This window comes from Marmota flaviventris, chromosome 8 (assembly GCF_047511675.1).
Source record: "Marmota flaviventris isolate mMarFla1 chromosome 8, mMarFla1.hap1, whole genome shotgun sequence".
NCBI classification, from domain to species: Eukaryota; Metazoa; Chordata; class Mammalia; order Rodentia; family Sciuridae; genus Marmota; species Marmota flaviventris.
The window spans coordinates 10,838,616-10,854,392 of NC_092505.1; the positions used below are offsets into that span (position 1 = coordinate 10,838,616).

At 37.8% G+C, this 15,777-nt stretch overlaps 2 protein-coding genes across 8 annotated transcripts in view; both read left to right on the top strand.

Moving 5' to 3' along the window:
- The window catches only part of Paxbp1 (PAX3 and PAX7 binding protein 1), a 34,175-nt gene extending 23,578 nt beyond the window's left edge, over positions 1-10,597 (top strand). Inside the window, exons 15-18 of the mRNA XM_027929223.2 lie at positions 463-529; positions 3,219-3,365; positions 5,573-5,727; positions 9,399-10,597. Coding sequence (XP_027785024.1) covers positions 463-529; positions 3,219-3,365; positions 5,573-5,727; positions 9,399-9,516 — 487 coding nt within the window. The 3' untranslated portion in view covers positions 9,517-10,597. The remainder of the gene's footprint in view (positions 1-462; positions 530-3,218; positions 3,366-5,572; positions 5,728-9,398) is intronic.
- Positions 10,598-13,356: 2,759 nt separating this feature from the next.
- The window catches only part of Synj1 (synaptojanin 1), an 87,517-nt gene continuing 85,096 nt past the window's right edge, over positions 13,357-15,777 (top strand). For all 7 annotated transcript variants that reach the window (XM_027929186.3, XM_027929187.3, XM_071615085.1 and 4 more), the window contains exons 1-2: positions 13,357-13,454; positions 14,485-14,630. In XM_027929186.3, the coding sequence (XP_027784987.2) occupies positions 13,357-13,454; positions 14,485-14,630 (244 nt within the window). The remainder of the gene's footprint in view (positions 13,455-14,484; positions 14,631-15,777) is intronic.

A 15,777-nucleotide genomic window follows, 5' to 3' on the forward strand; every position in this document is an offset into this window, starting at 1 on the left:
GGGGGGGAGGGGGTACCAGTGATTGAACTCAGTGGCACTCAACCACTGAGCTACATCCCCAGCCCTATATTGTTTTTTATTTAGAGACCGGATCTCAGTGAGTTGCTTTGTGTCTTGCCATTGCTGAGACTGGCTTTAAACTTGCGATCCTCCTGCTTTGGCCTCCCAAGCCTCTGGGATTACAGGCGTGCATTACCACATCCAGCTTCTATTGACTCTTAAATGTAGTATTTTCCAGAATATAATTGTTTGAAAAATTACTTTTTTTTTTTTTTGCAGTGCTGGGAATGGAACCCAGCACCTCACACACATGCTAGACATACACCCCACCAATGAACATACCTTCCAGCCCCCTACTTAATTCTGTTGTTAACTATTTTACTAGTAGAAATATTTGTTTATAGCTATAATTTGGCGCTTATATATAAAATATTTGATCATGGTGTGTTTTCTCTTTCTTAGTGTCTTGGAAAATAAAAATTCTGGGCCTTATTTGTTTTTTCAACGACAGTTTTGGTCTTCAGTTAAGGTATGTATTCATAGGCTATATTAAAAATCTTGAGATTTTGACTTCATAGTGTATTTGGAGAATATTTTTATTTTTTATAAGCTGTATAGGGATAGCTCTATTTATACAGAAGCTCCACTTTACCAACTAATTTCATTCCCAAAGTTTATTTAAGTTTGATATTTCCACAGGAGAAAATGAATTCTTGAGTTTCAAAGTGAGGCCCAAGCTATCAACAAACCACCTAACTAAATAAACCACAGCAAATATATTCAGCAAATAGAGTAGAGGGTCTCTTCTGAGTTTTAGGGATATAGCACTGAATGAGATAGAAGTGTATCTTTCATGGGGTTCATAGTCCAGAACAGTTGACAGATAGCAGGTAATCACAGATGTGATGAGTTTTAAAGGAGAAATTCTAGATAGTAATGAGAGCTATAACATACGTCAAGAACTAGACTAACAGTTGTTGGAGATCATATTTCATTCTAAGGAATTCATATTTAGATTGTAGACCAGAGGAATTAATGGAATTTGACTGTGAGGTGAAGGAGAACAGACAACACTACAGATACTGAAAGTGCATACATAATGGCTAAGTTAGAGATATATTAGAGAGTCTTGATAACATAGACTCTAGTAAGTCATGTGAAAGATTGATGGGTAAAAGTTGTAGGAAGCCACTAGATGCTTTTTACTTTTACTTATTTATTTATCTTTTTAAAAGTATTATTTTATATACATTCACTCTTTAGTATTCTGTGAGTTTTGAGTGAATACAGTTGTGTATCATCACTACTAAATGGAAAATATGTACCAATTTCAGCATTCCCAGAAACTTCCCATTCCCCTGTAGTAAAGCTCACCCCTGACCTCTCCCTGGCCACTTCCCCCGTATATTTATCTATGTATTATGGTTTTCTTTGCAAGAATGTCTTTATCAATAGAATTATATGTAGCAGGGAGCCTTTTGAGTCTCGCATCTTTCACCTAACATAATGTATTTGAGATTCATCCACACATTGTGTGTTATCAGCAGATCACTGCTTTTAAGTTGGGCTGTTTTCTTCTTACTGCACGTAAAGTTTTTTCCATATTCTGGAGGGAAGTCCTTGGTCAAGTAATGATTTGTAAAGAGTTTTTTTAGTGTGTGTGTCTGTGGCTTGCCTTTTCATTCTTTCAGTAGTATTCTGTGTGCAGAAGTTCTTAATTTTTATGAAGTCCAGTTTATCACTTTTTCTATTATGGACTGTGCTTTATATGTCATACTTGAAAAATCTTTCTCTTAACATAAGGTTGCAAAGTTTTTCTCCTATCTCTTTTAGAAATTTCATAGTTTTAGGTTTTCTATTTAGCTCTATAATCTATTTTGAGCCTATTTTTGTGATAGGCATGACATCTGTATTAAGGTTCTTTTGTTTCAGCAATCATTTGTTAAAAAGACAAATTCCACTGAATTGCTTTTGTACCTTTGTTGAAGAGTAGTTGACCATTATTTATGTGGGTCATGGAAGGGTTTTTACCTTATCAGGGACATGAACACATTACTTTTTTTTTCTTTTTCCCTGTGGTGCTGGGGATTGAACTCAGGGTCTTGTGCATGCAAGGTAGGCACTCTACTAACCTAGCTCTATCCCCAGTCCCAACATTACCATTTTTAAGATTACTTTTTCCTGTTTTGTCAAGTTAATGGGTAGTAATACTGAAAATGAGAACTTGTATTCATTATTTATTTACTGTGTGCCAAGCATGGTGCTCCACCTTTTAAACAGATTATCTCATAGAACCTTCAGAATGGCTCTATAGTAGACACTATTATTCTCACTCTATTGATGGGTCAGTGAGGCACAGAATAACCTGCCCAGAGTCGTTCCATTGGTAATTATAGAATTGGAAATCTAGCTCAGGCCAGTCTGCCTCTTGAGTATATCTGCTCGCCTGGAATTCTGAGTTAATACTTAATGCTCTAAGGCTTCCCTTGTAAATAATGAATTCTTTATTATGTATCTGGAATGAACTAACTGTATAGTCTTTGGGAAAAATTGAGGAGAGTCACTCAAATCACTTTTTTCTCTCACAGAACCCTGTTTGAGAAAGGGTACTTTAGAGCTCATCCTCTTAATCTTACTGGAGTATCTGCAATGTTCAGAAAGAGATTATGGTAGCTTAGACTATTGGGATGGCAGCAGGAACTAGAGAAATGTCAGATTGGATGGAGGTGGAGTCAAATAAGTTGATGAAGAGTTTAAGAATGACATTCAGGTTTTTTGCCTGAGCAGCTGGTTAGATAGTGTTACCATTTACTGACAAGTTAGAAAGTTTTTTTGGTGGGGTGGGAAAGAGTCTCCATTTTATGATAATGACAAGAACATCCTAGAAGTCATAGGACTGTCTGAGGCATAATTTTGAATAGAGGACACTTATCTAAGAATAATCACTGCTCAATAGTACTTCAGGCAGTGATGAAAATGTTTTATATGTGTGCTGACCAATACAGTAGTCTCCAGGTACATGTGGCTATTCAAATTTTAGCTAATTAAAATTAAAATGTTCCACCATTCTAGGAAATATCTGGACACTTTAAAAGTGCTATACTTTGGGAAGGCATTATCCTGCATATTACATGTGGTATTTTATTGTGTATCTAATTTACTTTATACCTAATTTAATTGCATAACATTGCTTCTCTCTTTTTTCCCCTTATTTCTAGCTCTTAGGAAATTTTCTTCAGTGGTATGGCATTTTCTCAAATAAAACTCTTCAGGAATTATCAATAGATGGTTTATTAAATAGATACATTCTCATGGCTTTTCAGAATTCAGAATATGGAGATGACAGCATCAAAAAAGCCCAAAATGTGAGTTGAATGATACATATTATTATTTTTAAACCATATATGTTAATTTCCTTTGTTCAAAGAGGGATATGAAAACTTTATGATTGCCCTTTATTACCAGACTTAATGTAAGGTTGGCTATCTGTTTACCCAGGTAGTTCCAAACTCCCCACTCCCTAGCATTTTTATATCAAAGTATATAATGTGGTGGCAGTAGTACATGCCTGTAATCCCAGCAGCTTGGAAGGCTGAAGGAGGAGGTTTGCAAATTCGAGGCCAGCTTCAGCAACTTAGATGATATTTTATAATAGAGAATAAAAAGTGCTGGGATGTAGCTCAGTGGTAAAATGCTTACGGGCTCAATTCCCAGTACCCCAGAAAAGGGGGTGTAGGGGAGGAGGAAGAAAGTATAATGTTATCTATATTTATATCTATTCATTTATTTGTATCAGTGTTTTGGTATTAGTAAAAGTTTTGATTTCATGATAATTTTTTCACAGTTAAAATGAATGCTATTTTGAGTGTTATAAATGGCTTTTTTTCACTTATTTAGTAATATTATCTTATTTTCCACTTACATACACAAGTTATACAGTAATATGTAATTGAAACAGTTACAAAATTAATGAAAATTTACAAGTAAGAGTACAAAGTCCCCCCACCCAAAGTCTCTGACATGATGCCTCAATACCTCAGATATGTTTCTTTGTATTTCTAACAAACATGGGGTATTAGTCTACAAGATTATAGCATAGAGAATAGTATCAGGAAATTAACGCTGATATATTACTGTTGCCTACTCCTTAGAAATGCCTCCCAGTGCACATTTTATCAGTTACATCAGCACTGTCCTTCTTTAGCAAAAGAAATATCCAGAAGCTGGGTAGGGTCGCCCACATCTATACTCCCAACTATTTGGAAGGCTGAAGCAGGACGATGGAAGGTTAGAGGCCAGTCTGGGCAACTTTGCAAGACCTGCCTCAAAATAAAAAGAGCTGGGAATATAGCTTAGTGGTAGGATGCTTGCCTAGGATGCACAAGGCCGTGTTCAGTCACCCTTACTTCAAAAAATTCTTTTAAAAATGAAAATAGTACCCAGACCATGCATTCTGTTTAATTGTTATATCTCTTTACCCTCCTTTAATCTAGAAGACTTCTTCAGTTCTTTCCTTGGCCTTTATAACCTGGACACTTTTGAAAATGATAGGCCAGTTATTTATTTTTTTATATATATGAAATACATTTATAAGACCACAATATTTTCATTTTATTTTAATGTATAACTTGTGTATATAAGTTCTGAGGATCGAAACCAGTGCCTCATGTGTGCCAGTCAAGCGCTGTACCACTCAGCCCCAGCCCCTAGGCCATTTATTTTTTAGAATATCCCCCAATTTGGGTTTACCCGATATTATGTCAAAATTAGATTCAGGTTCTTCCTCATATTTGGCAGAAATTGTCCCAGATTTCCTGAGCAGAGTTCTTCAAGAGTTGACTTCTGTAATCTTATGACATTTCCCCTCATTTGGCGGAAGTATATGCTTGCTTCTTTCTGGCATGACATTTTTTTGTCTAAACTGTATTTGCTCTGCCCGAGCCCTGGAATCAGTCATGTTTCTAGTGATCCCTGTATTTCTGTAGTGATGAGCTTTCTTTATCCATTTGGACTCTGATTTGAGTACTCACACCAGGCTGCCCTTTCCTAGGAGAAACCAGTCTTACCCTTCTTTTCAGGGCCTTATGCATGCAAGGCAAGCGCTCTACCAACTGCCCCTCCCCAGATCTTCACCCTTATGAGTTATGGCATTCTGTGGCATGATGCCCTATACACCTCACTAAGACTCTTGCCCTGGGCAGCACCTGTGGTGTGAATGCTTGCTTAGCCTTACTCTGGGTCATATTTATACACGCATTTTTATACAAAAGCATTCCATAAGAGAGAACTCAGTTCATTTAGGGTATCTTGCAAGACTGGAAAATAAGCACTTGATTATCCATTTTATAGATTATTAAAAAATGGGACAAATCATCTTTTGTATTGAGTACCTGATCCATGTATAGTTAATACAGAAAGTGAGTCTTTTAAAAAAAATCTCTTCAGATTAATTAATTTAGTCTAATAGCACCTCTTTAGGTCAAATACATTATATCCATTATCTAGACTCAACTTTTACATATTGTCATTTATTCTGTTTTAACTATTGTATTTTATATCCTTTCCTACATAGGTAATCAGTTGTTTCCCCAAACAGTGGTTCATGAATCTGAAAGGAGAAAGAACTATTTCTCAGTTAGAAAACTTCTGCCGATACCTTGTGCACTTAGCAGATACAATTTATAGGAATAGTATTGGGTGCTCTGATGTGGATAAAAGAAATGCAAGGTAACTTTTTATAATCACTTATTAAAATAGTAACCTGTAGTTTTAGTTGTCATATTTAGTGTTATTAAAATATTTTTTAAGTAGTCATTTTTTAATATAAATTGTACATTCACTTAGTATTAAACCTACCCAAAGTACACATAACTTTGTTTTTTTGGTTTTTGTCTTTTTTCAGTACGTTGAACTTATGAAGGTTGTTAGGGAAAGATTTTTGGTGAGGGCCAGCCTTGAGGAGAATGAATATTCTATCTCCTCAGTGAAGAATTGGGGAGAACACAGGCTCTAGGAATGTCATGAACTTTGGTCTTTTGAGATTCATTATATAGAACGTGAATCCTAGAAAATTTGACCATTTAAACCTAGAATATGTTGATACAATATCCCCATTTTAGAATCTTTATGTTCCATGTTTTTCCTTTATCATATCATGGACTAAAAGTCACCATTCATAATTTCTAGAACAACTTAAACCTAATTTTTGTCAAGAATTGCTAGGAAGAAATGAGTGAACTGTTATCGTTTCTGTGGACAATAATGTTGTGAATATTTGTATAATGTGGGGTTAAAAATTTAGCATAAAATATGTAATATAACTACTACAGTTTGAAGGAATTTTCAAAATTTTGTGATTTTTGTATATTTCTTATATCTGTTTATACCACAAGTATAGCTCTGTAAGAAAACTTTTTTGTTTAGGAAATATTCTGGGGGCCTTGTTTCCCTTTCTCAAAAATAGTATTATTTTCTTGTGAGAAAATTTGATTTTCAAGATACAATTAAAAGTAAGTAGTAAAGCTTTTAATGATAAGATTCTTAGACAATTTTGCTTTACATTTTAATTTTGTTATTGTGGTGTTGATTATTATTTGCACTTTTTTCCCCCAGTGTGTTGTTTTTTTACTACTTAAAGCCTACCACTTTAAAAATTTTGATTTACATATACTTAACTTGATCTTTATTTGAAAGTTAATTATTTACAAATAATATTTGCTTTATATATTTTTTTAAATTTATATGACAGCAGAATGCTTTACAATTCTTATTACACATATAAAGCACAATTTTTCATATCTCTGGTTGTGTACAAAGTATATTCACACCAATTCATGTCTTCATACCTGTACTTTGGATAATAATGATCATCATATTCCACCATCATTAATAATCCCATGCCCCGACCCTTCCCCTCCAACCCCTCTGCCCTATCTAGGGTTCATCTGTTCCTCCCATGCTCCCTCTCCCTATCCCACTATGTATCAGCCTCCTTATATCAAAGAAAACATTCTGCATTTGGCTTTTGGGGATTGGCTAACTTCACTTAGCATTATCTTCTCTACCTCCATCCATTTACCTGCAAATGGTATGATTTTATTCTCTTTTATTGCTGAGTAATGTGTATATGCCACATTTGTTTTATCCATTCATCTATTGAAGGGCATCTAGGTTGCTTCCACAGTTTAGCTATTGTGAATTGTGCTGCTGTAAACATCCATGTGGCTGTGTCCTTGTCGTATGCCGTTTTTAAGACCTTTGGGTGTAGACTGAGGAGAGGAATAGCTGGGTCAAATGGTGGTTCCATTCCCAGTTTTCCAGGAAATCTCCATACTGCTCTCCATATTGACTGCAACAATTTGCAGTCCCACCAGCAGTGTATGAGTGTACCTTTTTCCCCACATCCTTGCCAACACTTATTGTTGTTTGTGTGCATAATAGCTGCCATCTGACTGGAGTGAGATGAAATCTTACAGTGGTATATACTAATTATATACTCTATCTGATGTGTGAGGGGTAAAGATTTGCTCCCAAGATGTAGGCTCTCTATTCACCTCACAGATTGTTTCTTTTGCTGAAAAGAAACTTTTTAGTTTGAGTCCATCCCATTTATTGATTTGGATTCTTGCACCACAAGAGTCTTATTAAGGAACTTGGGGTCTAATCCCACATGATGGAGATTAGGGCCTACTTTTTCTTCTATTAGACGCAGAGTCTCTGGTTGTATTCCTAAGTCCTTGAACCATTTTGAGTTGAGTTTTGTGCATGGTGAGAGATCAACATCCATAAATCAAAGGCATTTCTGTATATCAGTGAGAAATCCTCAAAAAGGGAAATGAGGAAAACTACCCCATTTTCAATAGCCTCAAAAAAAAAACAACCTTGGGAATCAACTTAACGAAAAAGGTAAAAGATGTATATAATGAAAATTACAGAACCCTAAAGAAAGAAATCAAAGAAGTCCTTAGAAGATGGAAAGATCTATCTACTTGTCTTGGATAGGCAGAATTAATATTACCAAAATGACCATACTTTCAAAAGCACTATACAGATTTAATGCAATTCCAATCAAAATTCCAATAACATTCCTTTCCTCATAGAAATAGAAAAAGCAACCACGAAAGTCATCTGGAAAAATAAGAGACCCAGAATAGCTAAAAGCAATCCTTAGCAGGAAGAGTGAAGCAAGTGGCATCACTATACCAGACCTTAAACTATACTACAGAGCAATAGTAACAAAAACAGCATGGTATTGGCACCAAACAGACTAGTAGACCAATGGTACAGAATAGAGAACACAGAGACTAACCCACAAAACTACAATTATATTAGACAAAGGTGACAAGAACGTGCATTGGAGAAAAGATAGCCTCTTCAACAAATGGTGCTGGGAAAACTAGAAATCCATATGCAAAGTAGTATTTGCTTTCCTATAGAAAAGTACTTCAGCTATTTAAGCATTTGTTCTTTGCATTGCACATAAAGTAGATTCCACCTAGTTTGCAAAGTTTTACAAATTATAATCCTTCCCGTAAAAGGGCCTTATTATTGCAGTGTTGTAGAGGAGATGAGTCAATAATGTCATAATTTATGCTTTCTCATGAGTGGTTCAAACTTGGTGTTGAAATAGTCATTCTTTAAGTGTGCTTCCTGGCCATCAGCATTACCTGGGAGATTGTTAGAAATTTGGATTCTCAGGTTCAAACACATATTGAGTCAGATCTCTGGAGTGGGGGTGGAGTCAGAATCCTGGAGTGGGGCTGGGTAATGTTTTAACAACGCTCTAGATAATTCTGATGTTGCTAAAATGGGATGATTACTTAATAATAAGGTAGTTAGTGCACTAAGGAAAGCCAAACTGTTTTGTGTAGTGAATTCAGAGGAGTGGAATTCAGGCAGGATCTTGATGAATTGATAAGAGAAGTAAAATTTTGTGTTTCAGGGTTTCTCCAAAGAGTTGGCACTGTGGTTTAGGAAGTAATGGGAGATAGGGCTCTGAAGAATTTTGGGAACAGATTGCTTTTTTATTTTGTATGATCATTCAAATTATCCCTCTCAGTTAACTGTCCTTTAAAAATGATATGTGAGTGTGAATTGTGTAATTATGCATATATAAGTGTGTGTTTATACTACCATGGATTGATTAAAACCATTCATCTGAGTGAAATAAGTTTTTGTTTTTAACTGTGGGCTAGTCATATAAACATGCAAGTTTAATTTTATATAAATACATGTCAAGATTTTATGTATGATGTAATTTTCATTTCTGTTTCCCATATGTAAAAATGCATGTTTGGACAAATTGATTGCAAAATCTGTATAACATCAAGAACAAATTTCCTTTAAATGTGCTAATGAAATGCTCCTGCTACATTTTTTTTTTTTCTTTTTTCTTTTAGGGAAAACATAAAACAAATAGTAAAACTTCTTGCAAGTATTCGAGCTTTGGATCATGCTATGTCTGTTGCAAGTGACCACAATGTGAAAGAATTTAAGTCTTTGATTGAAGGAAAATAGACCTATGAGACTGAAAAGCTTATTTGCTTTAATACCATTCCCAATGTATAAATTTTGTATATATGTAAAGTTTCTTACACTGTAAAATACTGATTTTCATTTTAATACAAAAAAAAAAAAAAACCATTATATTCAATACTGTGTCCTTAAATGCAATTTCTTCAGAATGAAAGGAATTCAGATTATTTCTAGGAGTCTATGTTTTCCTTACTGCCTGTCATACTTTGTTTACAGAAGTATTTTGTATGATCATTCAAATTAACCCTCTCAGTTAATTGTCCTCTATAAACAATGTGTGCAGTGTAAATTGTATAATTATGCATATGTGTACATAGATATATATATATATATATATTTATATCACCATGGACTTTCACACTGGAAATTTGTGGTGTTTTTCTACAGAGAAAGCCTTTTAACAGCAGAAAATTATCCAGTAGCAAATTGTCTTAGGAAAATTACTACACTGTTGTAACAAAAGGGCTGGCAAGTGACTAAATAAATGTTCATCCCTTTTTGGTTAGCGTCGCTCTCACTGTAGCTGTGCTGCCTTAAAATTGAGAGTTGAGTTGTGGACTCAGTCATTGAGTGGATGTTGATCTTGTTCTTTGAATCAGCATTACAGGCAAATGTGGGTTTCATGTGAACTCTAATATATGCAATATAGTTTCAAATGGAACGTGAAAGTTTAATTTTTTGAAAATAATAAGCCCACAACCTAACTGCATGGTTTAGGCTGTCTGTCCTGTCTCATTCATAATTTTACTCCCTGCCCAGCTTACAGATACATGCATCTGAATTGAATTTTAGTAGTCTTATTATATTTAAAATCCCACATATGTGAGTTATATATGCAATAAAGAATACGCCTTGCTGATTAGCCACACCCAGGCAATTTAATATCCATGGTCTTCTATAATGTTTGTACCACATTGTAAATACTCAAGAGAACTTGTTTTAAAGTTTATGCTTTCAGATTCTGTGGTTTTCAAAAGGAACTTTTTGGAAATTAAGGACTATTGTTTGATAATTATATATGTAATTACGCTTTAGCCAAGCATTAAATTAATTTTTAAATATACCCTTTGTTGTATTTTGCTGGTGACTAATTTTAGAGCATTTCAAAATGAGTCTAGTATAGCGAGAATTAACAGTTCCATATGTATCCTTGATCAAGGCAAGTAGCGTTTAGAATAGTGTCATGCAGCGTGCTTGCTCTGTCAGTTGTATCTTTATTGTGGGAACATTGCTTATCTCCCTACACATTCATTCTGGGTGAATTTTTATTATACTTTACTGGCCTACTAAGTCAGACAGAACACATTCCCAACTTCACTGAATAAAACATACACATAAATATCTATTTGGGCCTTATACTTCAAACTGTGTTTCTAAACTCCTTAGGCTTATTACTCTTCCTTATCTGTTTTTAAGAATTCTTAGAGTGAGTTCAGACATTTTGTCCTGTGAAATCCATCAGGCAACTTGGGTTTCAGAAATGGGTGTGAACTAGGACTTTGTAAGGTAAATTTAACATAGAACTGGCATGAGACAAATGTTTTTATATTTCAACCAGAAGATTTTCATTTGAAGGAAATTTATTTGTTAAGGTAATAAATTACCCCAAACTCGGTGAGCAGTTTAAAGAACAAAAATTTATTCTCTTAGAGTTCTGGAGGTCAGAAGTTAGAAATCAAGTATAAATAAGGCCATTCTCCCCCAAAAGTCTCTAGGATTAAATCCTTTCCTTTAGAGCTTCTGGTGGCTGTTGATACTCTTTGGCTTGCAGTCATATTGCACCTATCACTGTATCTGCCTTCTGAGTATGTGTATAATTATCGAACCTAGTGCCTCACACATTCTAAGGGAGTGCTTTATCGCTGAGCCCCAACCCCAGGCACCTCATTGCTCACTTTCAAGAATCAAGAGGATGTTGGCTTGTCTTGAAAGCCCCTAGGATCTCACTGTTAAATCTGTATGCCACCTAACTTGTATTTTAAGTTAGCTCACTCTAAAGACATTAAGTTTGGTGGAAATCTGGGCAGCTATTTTCAAATACTGTAAAAGGTATAAATAAGAAAGAGAAGAAATAACACATTTTAAAAGTGACTAGTAAAATTGCCTTTGTTTTTCAAATCCTGTGCTTTTTCCAACTAAAATGATATATTTTGGAAGGATTTGAAAAAGCTGTAACCCAAGAGTCCTGCTACCCTCCCGTGCCCAAGAATCCCAACTTGAATATGAGAGGTTTCCTGAATCCCAGAGACATGGTGCAAAAATCATGGGCTTTGGGGTTAAGTTTGGTTTACAGTCCCACTTTTAAAATGTTGATTTCAACATTGTCATAAAAATAAAACCTCCAAGCAAAGAAGTTGAAAATATGGCTACTGAAGCCATTAATTTTTTTTGGGGGGGGGGTGGTGGCAGCTGGTGCATACCAGGGATATGGAGGTATTTATACTTGAAAAGACAAAAAATTCCAAACACAACCACTTCCACCTGGTTTTCTTTGTTGAGTGCCATCCCTAACTGAAATGGACTCTTCCAGAAAGGGAAATGAGTGACCACTGACAAGTAGATTATTTTCTTATTAGTTTAATTTTAAGGCTGCTATGGGTAAACCACTAGAAAGAGCAAAGCTTTTTTTTTTTTTTTTTTTCCTAAGAAGATAGTACTAAATGAGAGAAATCTCTAGTTCTCAGAACTAATCCAAGTGTCTGCATTTTTCCTTGACTTAAAAGTGGCTTTTCTAATGAATTTTAGCTTTCTTAGCATTCTGAAACCAGGGTGCGTCCAGCTTCTCTAAAATAGAGAGGAATGTCAAATCAAGTCACATGACAGGGCCTGGAGGGGGAAATGATTTTGCACAATATCAAGTTTAAATTCTGCTTTTGCTGGCAAATGCAAGAAGGGGAAGAGGTAAAGGAAAAAGCAAAGGCAAGTGGAAACCGTTTCTCAGAGTGCTGGGTTCTTGAGGTTTTCAATTCCTTTGTGCTTTGTTGGCTTCAACTTCATTCTCATATTTAAATTTGTTAAGTGTTAACTGAATAGGTCTTGGGACACAGACATTACCCAGACATGATTTGTTGAAAAAATGAGATTTAAAGGAGCTGATGACGTTATTTACTAAGTTCCACTTCTGGCAAAACCTATTCGTCATTCAGGGACAGCCATATTTTAACTGTGCCTTGAGCTCCCGGAGGGTGACTCTCCAGTTTCCATCTTACGTACAGTTGAGCATTCTTCCCTATAGTGCTCCGGAGAGCTGCAGAACACACACACACACACACACACACACACACACACACACACACAAGGTAGCGAACCGAACAGTTTTAAAGCCGGCCTTATTTCTTACTGCTGCCTATCCAGTCACTTAGAATTAAGAACTCGGAGCAGCTTGCTATGAGACACCATGGACAGCTCTCAAGGCGCCACCTGGTTGGCGCCGCGTGCTGGTAGTTCCTCCCGCTTCCCCCAGTGGGTCTAGCCGGGGGAGGCAGCAAGGGGTGGTCCCGACGCCCAGTTTGGGCACGTATTAACACCCAGCCCCCAAAACTCTTCCCAGGAGTCTCTCCCTGGCGCGCACTGGGAGGGCTGGGGAGCTCTGGAAAGCACTCGCCAGGGGGCTGGGGAGGTCGGATCCTCCCTCTCCCAGCATCCCCGGCGGTGGGACCTGCAGCAACAGCCTAGGGGACACGTCGCCCGATCGAAGGTCGCTGCAGGTAGCGGCAGCGGCCAGCTGGTACCAGGGCCCGGGAGGGCACGGGGTGGGCGGTGCTCATCTTATGCCCCGCCCCTTCCCGCAAGGGGTGGGTCTTCCGCCCGGGCTGCGGCGCAATGCGGAAGAGATGGATCTGCTGGAGCGGAAGTGACGCTTCCGGCGGCTGTGGCGGCGGCGGCTGCGGGAGGAGGAGGAGGAGGAGCCGAAGGAAGAGGTGAGCTCCCGGCGGGAGGGCGGGGAGCGGCCGCGGCCAGACCCACCGGCAGCGGGGTTGGCGGGCCGACGCTTCCACAGGCGGTCTCCGTCGCCGCAGCCTTCGCAAGAGCGGTGAGGGTGGCCCTGGCAGCCGGGACGCGGGAGGGCGGGCGAGAAGGTGAGGAGTCACTGCGGGTTGTGCCGGGCGCCGCGTCGGGCTGGGGGCTTTGGTGACAGCCGCTGTCAACCTGCCTACAGGAAAGGAACTGAATCCGTCTGAGCGCCGGGACACTTCTTCTGGCGCATAATGGAGGCGTTGGGCTCCGGGCGCCTCGGTTCCCCTGTGAGGAAGCCGCTTTCTCGGGCGGTAGACTGCCAGTCGGGTCCCTGCTCCGAGTTGAGACTCTTCCCGAGTGGCCTTTCTTATGGACCGGCCCCACTTGCGGTCCCCGCAGCCGGCGGTGGCCTGGGGCTGGGCGGGCGGCGGTGGTAACCTGTGTCGCTTCCCCTGCCCTTCGCCGCCGCCCGGGAAGAGCCCGCGGTGGCCGATAATCCTTTTCCTCCTTTGGCCCCCTAAGGAGCTTTGAAGCAGCCTTCTCACCTTCCCTCCCACATTCTAGCCTCCCCCGCCCCCCAGGAGCGGCGTGAAGTTTCCTGGTCTGTTCCCTTCCAACCCAGTGACAAATCTTGAAGCAGGAAGCTGATAACCCCCAACAAAAATACGCTCAAAAATTTTCCCTTGATAAACATAAATTAAAAGGGAATTCATCTCAACCAGACTGTTCATGGACTTACAGTGCTAAAAGCCTATCCCTGTCTTGAAGAGAGAATTTGTAGTGTATTCTTTCGCTTTTTGGTAAAATTTAGTGACGACTTAGGTTTTGGATTGAACATTCAATCCGAGCTCGCTCGCTCTCTTTTTTTTTTTTTTTGCCCCCCTCCCCCCGCAATAAAAAAACCTGGCAGGGAGGGACTTCTGGATGCCGTGCAGTCCTTGCAGCAGAAGGAACCCTCAGCATCATTTGCTTTGCTTTGCTTGGTTTTCATAGGACTGTCTCTGAAGAAAGGAGAATGGCGTTCAGCAAAGGATTTCGAATTTATCACAAATTGGATCCTCCACCTTTCAGTCTCATAGTGGAAACTAGGCATAAGGAAGAATGTCTCATGTTCGAGTCTGGGGCTGTGGCCGTGCTCTGTAAGTCCTCTGTTACAGACAAACTGGGCATGGTCTCTGTTTTGATTTGAAATTCTCAGATTCAACAATTAAAAAAAAAAAAAAAGACCTAACAGCATTTCTCACTATATTACATCTAACAGTTTATGCTTTTATTTCCTTTTAATATTTAATATTTCCTTTTATTTTCCTGTAAAGTTTTTGTTAGTAGGTTTTTCTTGGGCGGATGGTGGGAGGTTATAGGTTTTGATTACAGGATTTTGGGGTTATTTTGCTGCTTCTAAAAGTATATTTTTTTCCACAGAAATGTCATTTGCAATTTATGTCATGTTAACCCTTAAAATGGTTTGCTTGACATTTTTTACTGTAATGAACATGCTTTCTTGTAGGTCAGTTATAACAGTAGATATTATTTGATATTGTTGGGTATTATGTTGAACATACATACATGTATATGTATGTGTGTATAAAAATTTTTTTATTTATATATATATTTGTGTGTGTGTGTGTGTTTGTTGCTGGAATTCCAACCCAGGGTCTCATGAACGCTAGGGAAGCACTATATCCCTGAACTACATTCCCAGCATTTATCTATTTGTTAATTCTGTTTATCTTCATTAGATTTAGGCTATATGAGAAACTGTCTCAGGGCAAAAAAACTTTGAATATTGCTTTTCTCTGTAAAGCTAGCATAAATGAATGTATAATCTCTGGGATATGTTATTCTTCCTGTTATAAACTTCGCAGTAATAATTAAAATATATTTTTTAAATTTAATTTTTGACTAATACATAAAAACATAAAAATTGTATGTATTTATGGGGTATCATGTAATGTTTTGATACATGTATACATGGATGTTTAAATCAGTTTAAGCATATCTGTCTCTTAAAACATCACTTTTTTATGGTGAAAACATGCAAAATTCTTTCTTCTAGCTTTCTGGAATGTGCAAAACATTATTATCGATAGGCACCCTACTGTGCAATAGTAAAATATTAATTTTTTGTGGGAGGGGTACTAGGGATTAAACCCAAGAATGCTTTACCACTGAGCTCTATTTCCAGCTATTTTATTTTATTTTTTTAATTTTGAATCAGGATCTCACTAAATTGCCAAGGCTGGCCTTGAACTTGGGATCCTCCTGCCTTAGCTTCCTGAGTAGCTG